This window comes from Idiotropiscis lumnitzeri, chromosome 5 (assembly GCF_059441095.1).
Source record: "Idiotropiscis lumnitzeri isolate Australia: NSW breed Sydney's pygmy pipehorse chromosome 5, RoL_Ilum_1.0, whole genome shotgun sequence".
Classification (NCBI taxonomy): domain Eukaryota; kingdom Metazoa; phylum Chordata; class Actinopteri; order Syngnathiformes; family Syngnathidae; genus Idiotropiscis; species Idiotropiscis lumnitzeri.
This window is the reverse complement of record NC_142395.1, coordinates 25,357,568-25,369,198: the sequence shown is the minus strand read 5'-3', so window position 1 is coordinate 25,369,198 and position 11,631 is coordinate 25,357,568. Positions and strand designations below refer to the sequence as shown.

General features: G+C 40.3%; 2 protein-coding genes across 7 annotated transcripts; both read right to left on the bottom strand.

Moving 5' to 3' along the window:
* Positions 1-344: 344 nt before the first annotated feature.
* LOC148337425 (uncharacterized) lies at positions 345-9,549 on the bottom strand. Of its 6 annotated transcripts, none has more exons than XM_088295438.1 (9): positions 9,267-9,548; positions 8,626-8,759; positions 7,230-7,347; positions 7,086-7,156; positions 6,916-6,991; positions 6,754-6,816; positions 6,396-6,465; positions 5,858-5,936; positions 345-880 (listed from the first exon to the last, which is right to left on the bottom strand). In XM_088295438.1, the coding sequence occupies exons 1-9, from the start codon at positions 9,396-9,398 to the stop codon at positions 877-879; spliced, it is 747 nt and encodes a 248-aa protein (XP_088151564.1). In that variant the 5' UTR covers positions 9,399-9,548; the 3' UTR covers positions 345-876. The 6 variants fall into 6 exon arrangements, with proteins under 6 accessions (XP_088151564.1, XP_088151561.1, XP_088151560.1 ...); XM_088295434.1 differs by lacking the exon at positions 345-880 and adding an exon at positions 888-3,350 and having other exon boundaries at positions 9,267-9,549; XM_088295436.1 differs by lacking the exon at positions 345-880 and adding an exon at positions 4,896-5,223 and having other exon boundaries at positions 5,843-5,936.
* On the bottom strand, positions 9,438-11,475 carry LOC148337424 (uncharacterized). Its single transcript, XM_088297108.1, has 3 exons — positions 11,325-11,475; positions 10,887-11,012; positions 9,438-9,539 (listed from the first exon to the last, which is right to left on the bottom strand). The coding sequence occupies exons 1-3, from the start codon at positions 11,436-11,438 to the stop codon at positions 9,438-9,440; spliced, it is 342 nt and encodes a 113-aa protein (XP_088153234.1). The 5' UTR covers positions 11,439-11,475.
* Positions 11,476-11,631: the final 156 nt, after the last annotated feature.

The following is an 11,631-nucleotide window of genomic DNA, read 5'->3' as shown; positions in this document are numbered from 1 at the left end:
GCTCAAATATCTTTTCACGATACATAACAGGTGGTTGCGAAGGTTATCTCTCATAATAAATATTTTAGATCGTGTATATTTTATTTCGATTGTGTCATGGCTCAAGCACGTTCAGGAAAGCCTATTTGTGTGTGTGTCTTACTTTTGGCTTGTCATGTCTGGGATCACAGCGATTCTCAGGATAAATTGGGCTTTCGCCGTCATTGTTCAGAATGGAGGAAACAAATATTAAAATTAAGCTAGATTGTCCATCTGTACAAAGATACGATATATGGTTTTGCATGAGTCAAACATGTGCAGGAACACACTTCCCTTCAAATAAAACGATACATGAAACAATATACTTGATTTCACAATTTATTCATGATCTTAACATTGCCATGATCATAAAATTGGTGCGACACAAAAAACAGCTAAACAAGGAAACAAAAAAAGTGAGTTCTGTGTGCAAATACTCTGTGTACATTCAGGGAACCCTGCTAATACCAAGCGGGAAAAAAAATAAAAATAAACATACGTGATTGATTTGTTTACCAGGAAAAAAAGACAGCCAGGCAACTACAAAAGTACTCAATAAAAAGGTTCCTTGACTTGAGTTTAGCTGCTAACCACGTGACGTGTTCCTCCCTGGGGAAAAAAGTGCTCATTTTCTCAACAAATAAACGCATACAGTGAATGCTGTGCAGTTACAGAGCTCATCTACAGTAGCTTGTTTCTTAATGAGGTCCGAAGACACACAAACGTGTGTTGTGTTTACGGCACCCATGTTGTGCCGGAGCCAGTCACGGTGTTGGAGGTCAAATGTTACAGATCTCCTTTAGCGTCTGATCCAGCAACTGCTTTACACTCAGGTCCTCTTGTTTAGCACGATCAAGTTTATCTGTTAATATAGCATGGCAGCGTTAAGACCCGTTCAAACAACAGTGCATACACAAACAGGAAGCTCTAGTGTAGGATTATTTTGAACATACTTGTAGACAACGTGGTTACAAACCAAGTCTAAACCACAGGAGTTAGTATTCAATAAGTCGGGACAAATTTTCAAGTTAAGTTTCTAATATTTTGAATTTCAGTTATAGGCAGGGCTGTGATCATGAATGCATGAAACAACTTGATTGAATTCGTCAACCAGCTCAATTACGATCAGTATGAGGCCGCACACATTTTTTGCAGTTTTCCACTAAAAAAGGTTCGGCTCCAGAAAGATTTCCCTTGAAAAAGATCCCTTCATGTCTGGTGAAGGGTACTATTGAGGGAGCATTTGCCTTCTGTGAAGACATGCTTGATTAAAAAAAAAAAAAAGACAAACACGGGAGAAATTCAGAGACAGCTGGTGGATTGCTTTGGTCAGAGTGATGAATTATTTGGTATTTGCATTAAATGATACGTCAACAATTACCCCCCGAGACTATGAATTGTAAAACTTTGGGGAAAATTCACATCATTTAACATGTCCATTGGCAAAACCAACCAAAAGTCAAGGCCAACAAAGTCTTAGAAATGCATCATTGGTTCTCGCCACAATTGCTGCCTTATCAAAAGACCTTTTCACACTGCACTTAGCAATGTGTAATGTGCTGTCAATTAACTCATTTATTGCGCATGTGCTACAAGGGCTTGGGGACAGAATGCCACACCCTAACATTTAATTTAGTTCAGTTTGAGACCGACATTGAAGTGACGTCAATGACTGGCAGAATGATTTCAAAGTGTTAACACCAATTAGTGGGCCACTATCATTTTGGGGGAAAAAATAATAAATTGGATTGGGTCTCGCTGCATGGCGCATTGTGGCATGACACGAGTCCACCTTGATCGTCACCACCCGACAAAGCTCCATCCTTGCGCGCATACAATCAACAAGTATGTCAACGGCATGCCGCCTGTTGCCAAGTGCAGTGTGAAAAGGCCTTTACTTCCAAGCAGTCTGCTACGTAAGCATATCCAAATACGGGCAAACTTGCACTGGGACACGGTTATCATTGTGCTTAAGTCAGTACACAATGGTCCAGCACTAAGCTACGCCAACAAAGTAATAAATTCATGATTATGGTCAATATTTGTATGTAAAAACATTTCTAGACCATAAATACAAACCAAACTGATGGTTCTCTTGTACATATAATTGGATTTCGCAAAATCTGCCGGCCCCAAAGACCCTCCTTCCCAAAAAAGAAAAAGGAAAAAAAAATATGCATAGTGCCACTGAATGAATAACAAGTTGTATCCCTTCAATGGCACAATGATCAAAGATATTGGGGCATAAATAAATAAATAAATAAAAGATCAAATTAAATAATTGACCAAATTTTAAAACCTCTATTCAACCATCTATATTACAAAAACTAGCTGAAAATGTAATTAATAAATAAAGACAATTATACTTTAAAACTATATTAGAGAGAACCACACTGTAATAAATCAAAAAGGGCACGTCAAAAGTCAAGACACTGAATTTATACACTCTGTTAATTGCTTTGTTAAAACCGCAGCTGTTGTGAAATGCAAATAAAGTCATTCTATTGTATGTGTACTGACTAAAGCGTATCATCAAACCCGCTTGTAGCGCCATTTAGAGTAAGTTGACTTATTTCGGGACAATTTTCCAAGTCTGATTAAGTCGCTCAAGTAATCACGTACTGTTGACGCAGAAGTCTAGATTTCCCAAACTCTGAGAAAAGTATAGTTGCGCATCATGCACCAGTGTCTTGGAGTTTTCAGCATAAATCAAGGCACACAAGGAGCGCGAAGTCCACGTGGGAATTCCTAGTCGACAGTCAGCGGAAATATTGGCATTTTGATTTGCCCACCGTTTGAACAACAACTTGCGGGTTCATGGAGCATGAGCACCTAAATCATTAGCTTTAACTTTCTGTTCTGTGCAATTTACTCCCAGAGCGTAGGCGCATTACAAGAAAACTTGAAGCACACAAAAGAAAACTTTCATTTGAAACAAGAGTTGGGTTCGCCGCTCTCCGCTTCTTTCTGCTAAGTAGTAGCACAGATGCTAATGAATAAAAGTGCCACAGCCCTGACAGTAACTGAGAAAAAAAAACAAAAAAACACCAGACGTATTGAGAACTTTCCCGTGTCTCTGACCTTCCTCCAAGAAGTCAACTTGAAGCATGCATAATGATAAGAGTCCAAAACTATTTTTTTTTTCTCCTGCCGATTGAAAGCACCCATTGATTGGAGATGTGCACCAGAGCCGGTTGAATATGCACGTTGCATCAAAGTATGAGGACATTTGTGAAGAGCGTAAAGGGGACCACCGCCTCACGCCTCGTTTAAGGCTATCCGTAGCTCGTTGGTGAGAAGACGGTTTTTCTCAACCTGCTTGTAAAGGTGGTCTTGACAGTCAGAAGGCAGGTGTGAGAGAGAGAGAGAGAGAGAGAGAGAGATAAAGAGGAGACAGAAGGCAGGTTAGTATCAGAAGACAAAATCAGATAGCAGAGGTTAGTTAGTAGTTTTTAGCATCATGGACTTCTGCTCCTTATGAGCCAGCCAACAGATTTTGTTGACCACAAAAAAAAAAAATCCAATACGTTTTGTTTGATCAAAGCAATATCTGTGCAATTTTCTTCCACCAAAACAGGAAAAAAAAAAAAAAAAAAAAAAAAAAAAAAAGATTGATTTTATATGATTTTATATAAGTAGTTGGTTCTCTCGAGTACTGACCGCCCATGACGTGAAACCCAACAAGAAATTAAATCTTTAGTTTTCTGCCTATTCGTATGACAGCTATTCTTCGCGTGTTGAACTGTTATATAACAGCGGGTCTAATTTACAAAAAGTATTCCCCAGAGAGCTTCTCGGTCTATGAGTCAACAGCAAGGCACAATTAATTTGCAATTTGGATGCAAAGGTGGAAAGTCTCTTGCTCTGGAGGGAGTATCAGAGTCTCAATAAACACCACACAAGAACTAGTCTTTTTTTTTTTTGAATAGTCACGAGATGTGTCATAAAAGTTGCTAAATATACCGCCAAAGTTGGTAAGACCAAGTAATGTTTTGCTTCTTAGCATGCCCTAACTTCACTCCAGTCATTGTGCAAATAAAAAGTGTGCGTATTTCACATTTGTATGAGATTGAACCACCGTCAAAATGGTGTGACGTCAACCAGAGTGTAACAGGTAGCTGTTAAGTATGATTTCATTATCTTTCCTTTGTGTATTTTGGCAGAAGAACGTCAGACCTTTAATTAAAAGCCACCTGGGAACTTTGAATTGTGACAAAATCTTACGTGCTTAAGCTCAAATTCAAGTTCGACAAAACTTCAATGTTTGAGCAAATATCAATGAGGAAATTCTGGGCTAGCATTTTGCTGTTTTGGGGCTGTTATTGAAAAAGGAGCAACACCTTAAACGTTGACACTTTTTATAGATCGACAGGTATGTACAGTGTTACCAGAGTGCAATTCGTTCCATGAGGGAGTTCATTACTCAGTTTACTTGTGAGGGAGACTCAGGACGTCGGGTGGAATTTGCGGTATAATTTGCGACCTAACAGAAGCGCATCTGAAGCATGCTCAAACCCACACCCAAAAAAAAAAACAAACAAAAAAAATGCTCATAATTCCGAAAACTCATAAATTGATGCATTTCTAAGTCAAGTATCTTTTCAGTAAATTGAAGATTTCAAAATCTGCAACAAGAACGCCAATATGATTTTATCATTGAACACTGTATTTTTGTTTTTACATTTTAAAAGACAATTTATTCAAACACCTGTAGGCTCACAATTTGACCCTGGAACAACATTTACATCATTACCTATGGGAATTATTATTCTTTTTTTTTTTTCTACCTTAAACGCTCCACTGTTGTAAATCCTTCACACCTCAACTAAACTTTGATTCAAAATAAGTCCTCCCACACAGAAACGGAGAACAGTGAATGCGAGAGGAGCTTTGGAGTTTATTCAAAAGCTACTCAACAAAATAAATTAAAACACAGAGGAAAAAAAAACAAAACGAATAAAAATGGACGTGATGATTTCAGGAGGAAAAAGGGGAAAGGGGGCTGACACAGATGGAAGACGTTTTATTTTACAGCAAAGTAAAACGGCTTGAAAGGTGTGCATGAGAGATGGGCGGTGGTGGCGGCAGCGGCGGCCCAACGTGTACAGAAAGTAGCAGTTGAGGACAGTACAGAGAGGAAAGAAGACAGTAAATGATGATGATGATGACGAACCAGCGTGTGGCTTCTGAGATGTGCACATTTAGCTGTAGGAGAAAAGGATAAAAAAAATAATGACGAAAAAGGCAGAATGACGCATGCAGGATGGCGAAATGGGATGCAGGCATGAGGAAGGGAAAACTGTTGCACTTTGAGATTCTCAACTAAAAACTGCATTGCGTGCTAACGTATTATTAGATGTCGTTAGTGGACATAGATGGTGAATCATAATTAATAGTTGTAGAAAAGTTTATTTCATTAGTACAATTCAAAAAGTGATCCGTCTTCGGGTTCTATGAAAATTCGTACTCATTTTTATTTTTTGGGGGGGGCTATAAGCATCAAAATTCTATAAAAAATAATTATTGAGAACATTTTCAACTGGGTGTAGTGAATCTATATAACGTACCAGTTTCACATTTTCAATTGAACTACTCAACTAAATAAAGTTGTCCACATCCAAATCTACTGAGATGCACTGCAACCCCCCCTCCCAACAAAAAATGGCTTGAGAGAATTAGTTACCAAAGTGAGACATGCCACAAGGAGGCGCTATTCTCTGTTAGAGTGGTCAAGGCTGTGTGTGGCTAGACTACTAAGGAGGCACACACCATACACACACACGCTCGCACGCACGCACGCAAGCACACACACGCACACACGCACATCTTGCTGAATTACATTGAAGTCATGTCGTTGAGGGCGTGGTCCAGCTCCTCGCTGATGGCCTTGTACTTCAGTTTCTGGGCATACAGCTCATCTACGTTGGAGGAATTATTACCAAGGTGGATCGGAGTGGGACAAACAAAAAGAAAAAGGGAAGGAAAATGAAATGAAGTCAGCCAACCAAGGCAAAAAAAAAAAAAAGACAAATGAAGAAACCATGAAAGGGAGCAGGACAGCAATAGAAACATAACAGCTGCGGAGGTAGTGACAGATTCCGGACGAGTCACAGAGAAAGCGTCCGGACTGACACCTGCCGACCTAGAACAGCCAGCGGATCGGAATGCCAGACACAAGGCGGTACGTCGAGGAGCACCGCTGCCAATGCCAATAACAGCACGACCGCGTCAACTTTTTTTCACTCGCGATAAAGCGCTGAAACATGCGAAGCCCGTGTGAACGATCTGACACAGTATTACATTTCAAGGAATCACTTGTAAGACCCCATTTGGGTTCCTCACATGCCTAATATAATTTTAAATACATAGATTCGTACCTTCCAAGTCATCGATGGTCTTCTCAAGCTTGGCGACTGATCTCTCAGCAAACTCAGCACGAGTTTCAGCCTGAAGGGAGTTAAAACAAAATTTTAGCACCAGCAATGATGAAAGTAAGCAACAGCTATTCAAAGCAGTTGATTTTAGCTCCTTATAGAGGAAAGATTTGGGAAATTAATGTGTGGACCATATATTTGATAATACAGGAAAAGCGTAATAAATACAAAAAAAATAACAGAAAATATAATCACTCTGTGATATTGCTAGTGATAAGTATTATTTAAAAGACTTAATAATTCCTCAAACTTTCATTAACAATTTTCTGGTGTTATGTTGACCAAATCTGTGCTTCCTCACCTCCTTCAGCTTGTCTGTAAGAACTTTGATCTCCTCCTCATACTTGTCTTCCTTTTGCGAGTACTGTTGTTACACACGCAGAAGAAAGAAAGAAAAAAAAAAAGTGTGTCACAATACCACAAACAGCTTCAATTATGTCATTCTCCTCTTCTGCTGGCTTACCTTCTCTGCCTGAGCCTCCAAAGACTTCAGGTTGTTCTGCACGGTCTTCAGCTCCTCCTCAAGCTCTGAGCATTTGCTGGGGTTTTATTGTTTGAGTTGGAAAGTAGCACGATAGTCATGAAACAAAAACGCTCTTTCCAAGTATAACGCATATTTTGAATTGTTCGTACCTCTCAGACAGTTCGGCGCGCTCCTCTGTACGTTCCAAATCACTCTCAATGATCACAAGCTTACGGGCCACCTGAGGTCAAATGCACAATATGGGTTCAAATATTAAGTAAGCGTTTCAGAAATGCTCCAGCTGAGAAACTCGCCTCCTCGTATTTGCGGTCAGCCTCCTCAGCGATGTGCTTGGCCTCCTTCAGCTGGATCTCCTGCAGCTCCATCTTCTCCTCATCCTTCATCGCTCTGTTCTCAATAACTTTCATGCCACTGAGGGGGACACAATTGGCATTTTGGTTATTTCAAAAGGGGACTTGCAACATTCCAAAAATGTCCAATTGTTGTCACACAAATATCATACATTTAATAGTTCCCCCGTGGACTTCATGAAGCTTCTGTTTATAACAATGCCCCATTTCTACATTGTAGTCTTGCAATATTTGTATGATAAAAATACACTTGGCCATTAATATAACGATCAAATGGAAAAACATTAGAAAACAACACGGATTCTAAACCGGTATTGGGCCGTAGGCACCAAAGTATTTTTTAAGGAAGTAGGCATAATAAAAAGCAGTTACAGAAAAAGGAAGGGGTAACAAAAAAAATGAGAAAGAAACGTAAAGAGAAAGGTATGCGGTCAGAAAACTAAAAAGCTGGTCAAAGTTGAAAAGAAAGCAAAAAAGTGATTCATGAATGGAAAGAAAGGTGACAGAAGGAAGGAAGAAACGACAAAAGGCAAAAAGGAGGTTTGAGTGAAGAAAGGAGGCAGGGATGCATAAGTAAAAAGCGAGAATGAGGATAAGAATGCAAGAAGGGAATAAGGAGGAAGATGGGAACAAAGGAAGGGAGAAAGCAATGGAAGTAAGGATGCAAGAATAAAAAAAACCTCTTAGGGAACAGTCAGGAATAAAAACATGCCAGGAAAAAATGAATATAAGAAAAACAAAAAGATTTTAAGGGCACATGTTGGAGATGAAGGAAGGTTGGAAAGAGGTCAAAAAGGGATCAGGTAGGTATGAACAAAAAAAGAAGGCAGAAAAGTCATTTTAGTGAAGGTGTGACGGAAGTAAGGATGCAAGAATAAATTAGCAACTAATGAAAAGTTGAAAGGTCAGGAATGGAAAGATGACAGGAAACAAATGTATATCACCTTAAATCCCACCCTGTTTAATGGTCTAAAAACCGCTGCCAACCGTTTTCCTATGTAACTGCATTGCAACATGTGACCAGAAGTGGCATCACTGAGACGGATGCTTGGGAGTTGCATTCTTACAACCTTTATCAATAACTAACTAAAATGAGGCAAATGGGAGCAAGTTCAAAAGAAGAATCATTATTTCATGTTTTAACGGTTTTAGTTTTATGTCAAGGCTATTTTGTTCTTGCAGCATGGGATAAGTGATGTCCAAGTGACCTCTGAACTTAAACACAAACTCAAAGCTACAGTCTCTGAATATAACATCCTGTGGGCTGTTGTTGAAACTGTGCATCAGCTATCACATATATATATATATATAAAAAAGGATGGGAGTAGGGTGCACACACCGCTCGCTCTCATCAGCAGCCTTTTCAGCCTCCTCCAGCTTGGTCAGAGCCGTGGCCAAACGCTCCTGGGCACGGTCCAACTCCTCCTCAACCAGCTGGATGCGTCTGTTCAGGGAGGCGACATCACCCTCAGCCTGGGAAGTGCACGAGACAAGTCACTCAGTCAGGTGTATTTGCGTAAAGGTTGTTTAAAAAAAAAATAAGCATAAAAAAAAAATTCCCTTGTGGGACTTTGCAGCATCCAAACAAATCTTGGGCGTGGCGAGGGATGCAGAACTGAGGGAGGGGTGCGGTGCGGGTGTTACAGTGGACTCTTTTGGTACAGTTTGGGTTGAATAATTTAAAGTCTATGATGGAGCCAAGCACGAGATCCTAAGTCTTTAGGCTACTTGAGGGGTGCCCCATGTTGCTCGTGGGGTTTAGCACAAAGAGCAACCTGACGTCAAGCTAGCGTACTCTTCGCAGCCAGGGCGTTTCGACGCTAATGGTTGGTGAGGAGCTCACAACATAAAGTGTGTACATCCTATACATGAGCATAAAGCGCTGTCTGGGCCTAGTCGCCACGCTTTTTGACCAGACTTACACCTAATACTGTCGGCTGCCTCAACACTAATTGCCTTAAATCATTAGCGTCGGCTTACTGCTTCCCTCGCGCTCCTCTCCAGGTTGAGTTCCCGCTGGAGGAAGGCAGCCCGGTCCTCCGCCGCATCCGCCTGCTCTTGTAGCGACTTGATTTTCTTCTTCACCGCTTCCAATGAGCTTCCACCCGCCATGATTGAGCCCCGACTGGCGTTGGTTTCGTTCCGGCTAAGCTAGTCTCGTTCTTGTTGGCCTCCACTAACAGGCGCCACCGTCGGACACAAGGCAAGATGCGGCGCGTTTGATCCCTGCCCCCACCGCACTTTAATCAAGTCCTGATGAGGATTGGGACGTGCCATCGAACCCGGAAGTGACTCGCACGGAAATTATTTAAGGCATCAACTAAATTAAAATGTCTAGTATGAATTGTATACATATAGATGTTTCACAACCATATTTGTCATTCATGAAATATTTAAACAAATTCCAGCGACCTAATTAAGGAATTATTAAAAAGGGCACCCCCTACTGGAAAATTGAGCTAACCCAAAAACTCATCGATTTCATCAAAGTAAACAAACAAGCTACATTAGCGGTTAATTTTAAAGTAGGCCCAACGTACTTTTTGAATTTGTAAACACTATTACCACCATCATCATCATCATCATCATCATCATCATCATCGTTTTTATTATTATTATTATTATCATTATTATTATTACTGTTGTAGTAGTAGTAGTAGTAATTTTACCTTTACTGACTGAGCAACTAAATGACAGACTTTTAATTATTTATGTAACTTACTGACTGACTTTGCAACAAATAGCTAAGTAAAGCAAAATTGATTTCCTACTGATTTACTCACTAAATAATTGACTTATAAACTAAGTAACTAAGTGACTGAGTGATTGACTAAACAGTTAACTGACTGAGGAACCCACTTACTCATTGAGTAAATAATTGACTGTGATTTTCTACTTAACTAACTAAACTAGCTAATTGACTGGGTTACTAACTAACCAACTAACCTACATATCACCCACATTGGGTAAATAACTGACTAATTTCCTACTTAACTAACAACAAATTTTGCATAAAAACTAATTGGATGACTTATTAACTAACCGAGTGAGTCACTAACTGACTGAATGTTCAATTTCCTACTTGACTAACAAAAATATCACTTTTACTGTTTTGCCCTTGAGATAAACCCGACCCAAGCTGTCAAAAATGTAATAATCTTCTAACTATAATTACCACGGTTATTATTTTATGTTTACAGAGCCAGGAAACTGGTCATTTTTTTTCTGAGCATGGAGATAAAAGAGACAACCCGTGCCAACTGGGACAAGAACATATCAGTCAAGGTTCACATGGGTCAAACACACATGTAAAAACACTCTGGCGAAACACTACACCGGTACTCGGTTTGGTGCCACCGCCTGTGGAATGCACTCAAGAAGGTGGTAAGCAGTGACCTTACCATATAAAGAACACACTAAATATAACGTTCGACCCACAAGTGTCTTTACTTGATTATTGCATTGTGTATTAACTCACTCACTACCAGCCGAGTAAAAAAAAAAAAAATGGATCTTTGACATCTTTAGCCGTCAATGGCAGTATATGAGTTAATGGGAGAAAGGTCATTTCAAGGTCACACGAGTGAGGCGTGAACTCACATCTGTGGCTTTCTTCTCAGCCAGCTCCAGTTTTTCCTGGGCATCCTTCAGGGCTTCAGAGTATTTGTCCAACTCATCCTCTGTTGCCTTCAGCTTCTTCTGCAGTGCCACCAGGTCATCCTCAAGCTGAGAGAAAGCGAGCGAGAGAGAGATAGATTTGTCATTTATACTCACTTACGTATGTGTATAAACATATTGTGGTGTGTTTCTAAAAGTGACTCAAGCTACCAGAGACAAATGCAACAATTTATGTTTAGCAGGTAAGCGTGTTATTATTGGGTCGCACTACTAATTGTTTACTGTTTTACGATATTGTGTGAAGAATATTAAGAAATAATCACAATTATACATGGGTATTTTATTTTCGATGGCAGTGGACATGCACCATTAGCTCCGCGCGTAAAAGCGCACGAGTTCCGCTCCTCATTGGATGCCAACCTGTTTGCTCCTGTCCTCCGCCGCTTTCTTGTCCGACTCGGCCTGCTCAGCTCTATCCAAGGCGTTCTCCTTGTCGAGCTTGAGCATCTGCATCTTCTTCTTGATGGCATCCATGGCTGTTCAAGTGTCGGTGCTTTGCGCGTATAACCAATTAAAAAAAAAACAAGACAAACGACGGCTGGAGAGGGGTTCGAGTCGGAGCGTCTGAACCACACCGAATGCCAAGCTGGAGTGCGAGCTCGCCCACGTTGTGGTGGGTCAAATATGGATTTTTCGGGACAGGCGGGTCACTGGACACCCAATACCT

Bases quoted from the DNA above. Each gene is read 5' to 3' on its own strand.
- LOC148337425 (XM_088295434.1), bottom strand. From the start codon at position 9,398: ATGGCGGGTGGAAGCTCATTGGAAGCGGTGAAGAAGAAAATCAAGTCG. The intron at 6,817-6,915 runs GTAAGCCAGCAG...GTGTAACAACAG, and splicing joins TGGAGGCTCAGGCAGAGAAG to TACTCGCAAAAGGAAGACAA. The intron at 3,351-5,857 runs GTAATTCAGCAA...CTGACTGTCAAG, and splicing joins CTCAACGACATGACTTCAAT to ACCACCTTTACAAGCAGGTT.
- LOC148337424 (XM_088297108.1), bottom strand. From the start codon at position 11,438: ATGGATGCCATCAAGAAGAAGATGCAGATGCTCAAGCTCGACAAGGAG. The intron at 11,013-11,324 runs GTTGGCATCCAA...GCTTTCTCTCAG, and splicing joins CGGAGGACAGGAGCAAACAG to CTTGAGGATGACCTGGTGGC. The intron at 9,540-10,886 runs GTGAGTTCACGC...AATCCTCATCAG, and splicing joins CTGAGAAGAAAGCCACAGAT to GACTTGATTAAAGTGCGGTG.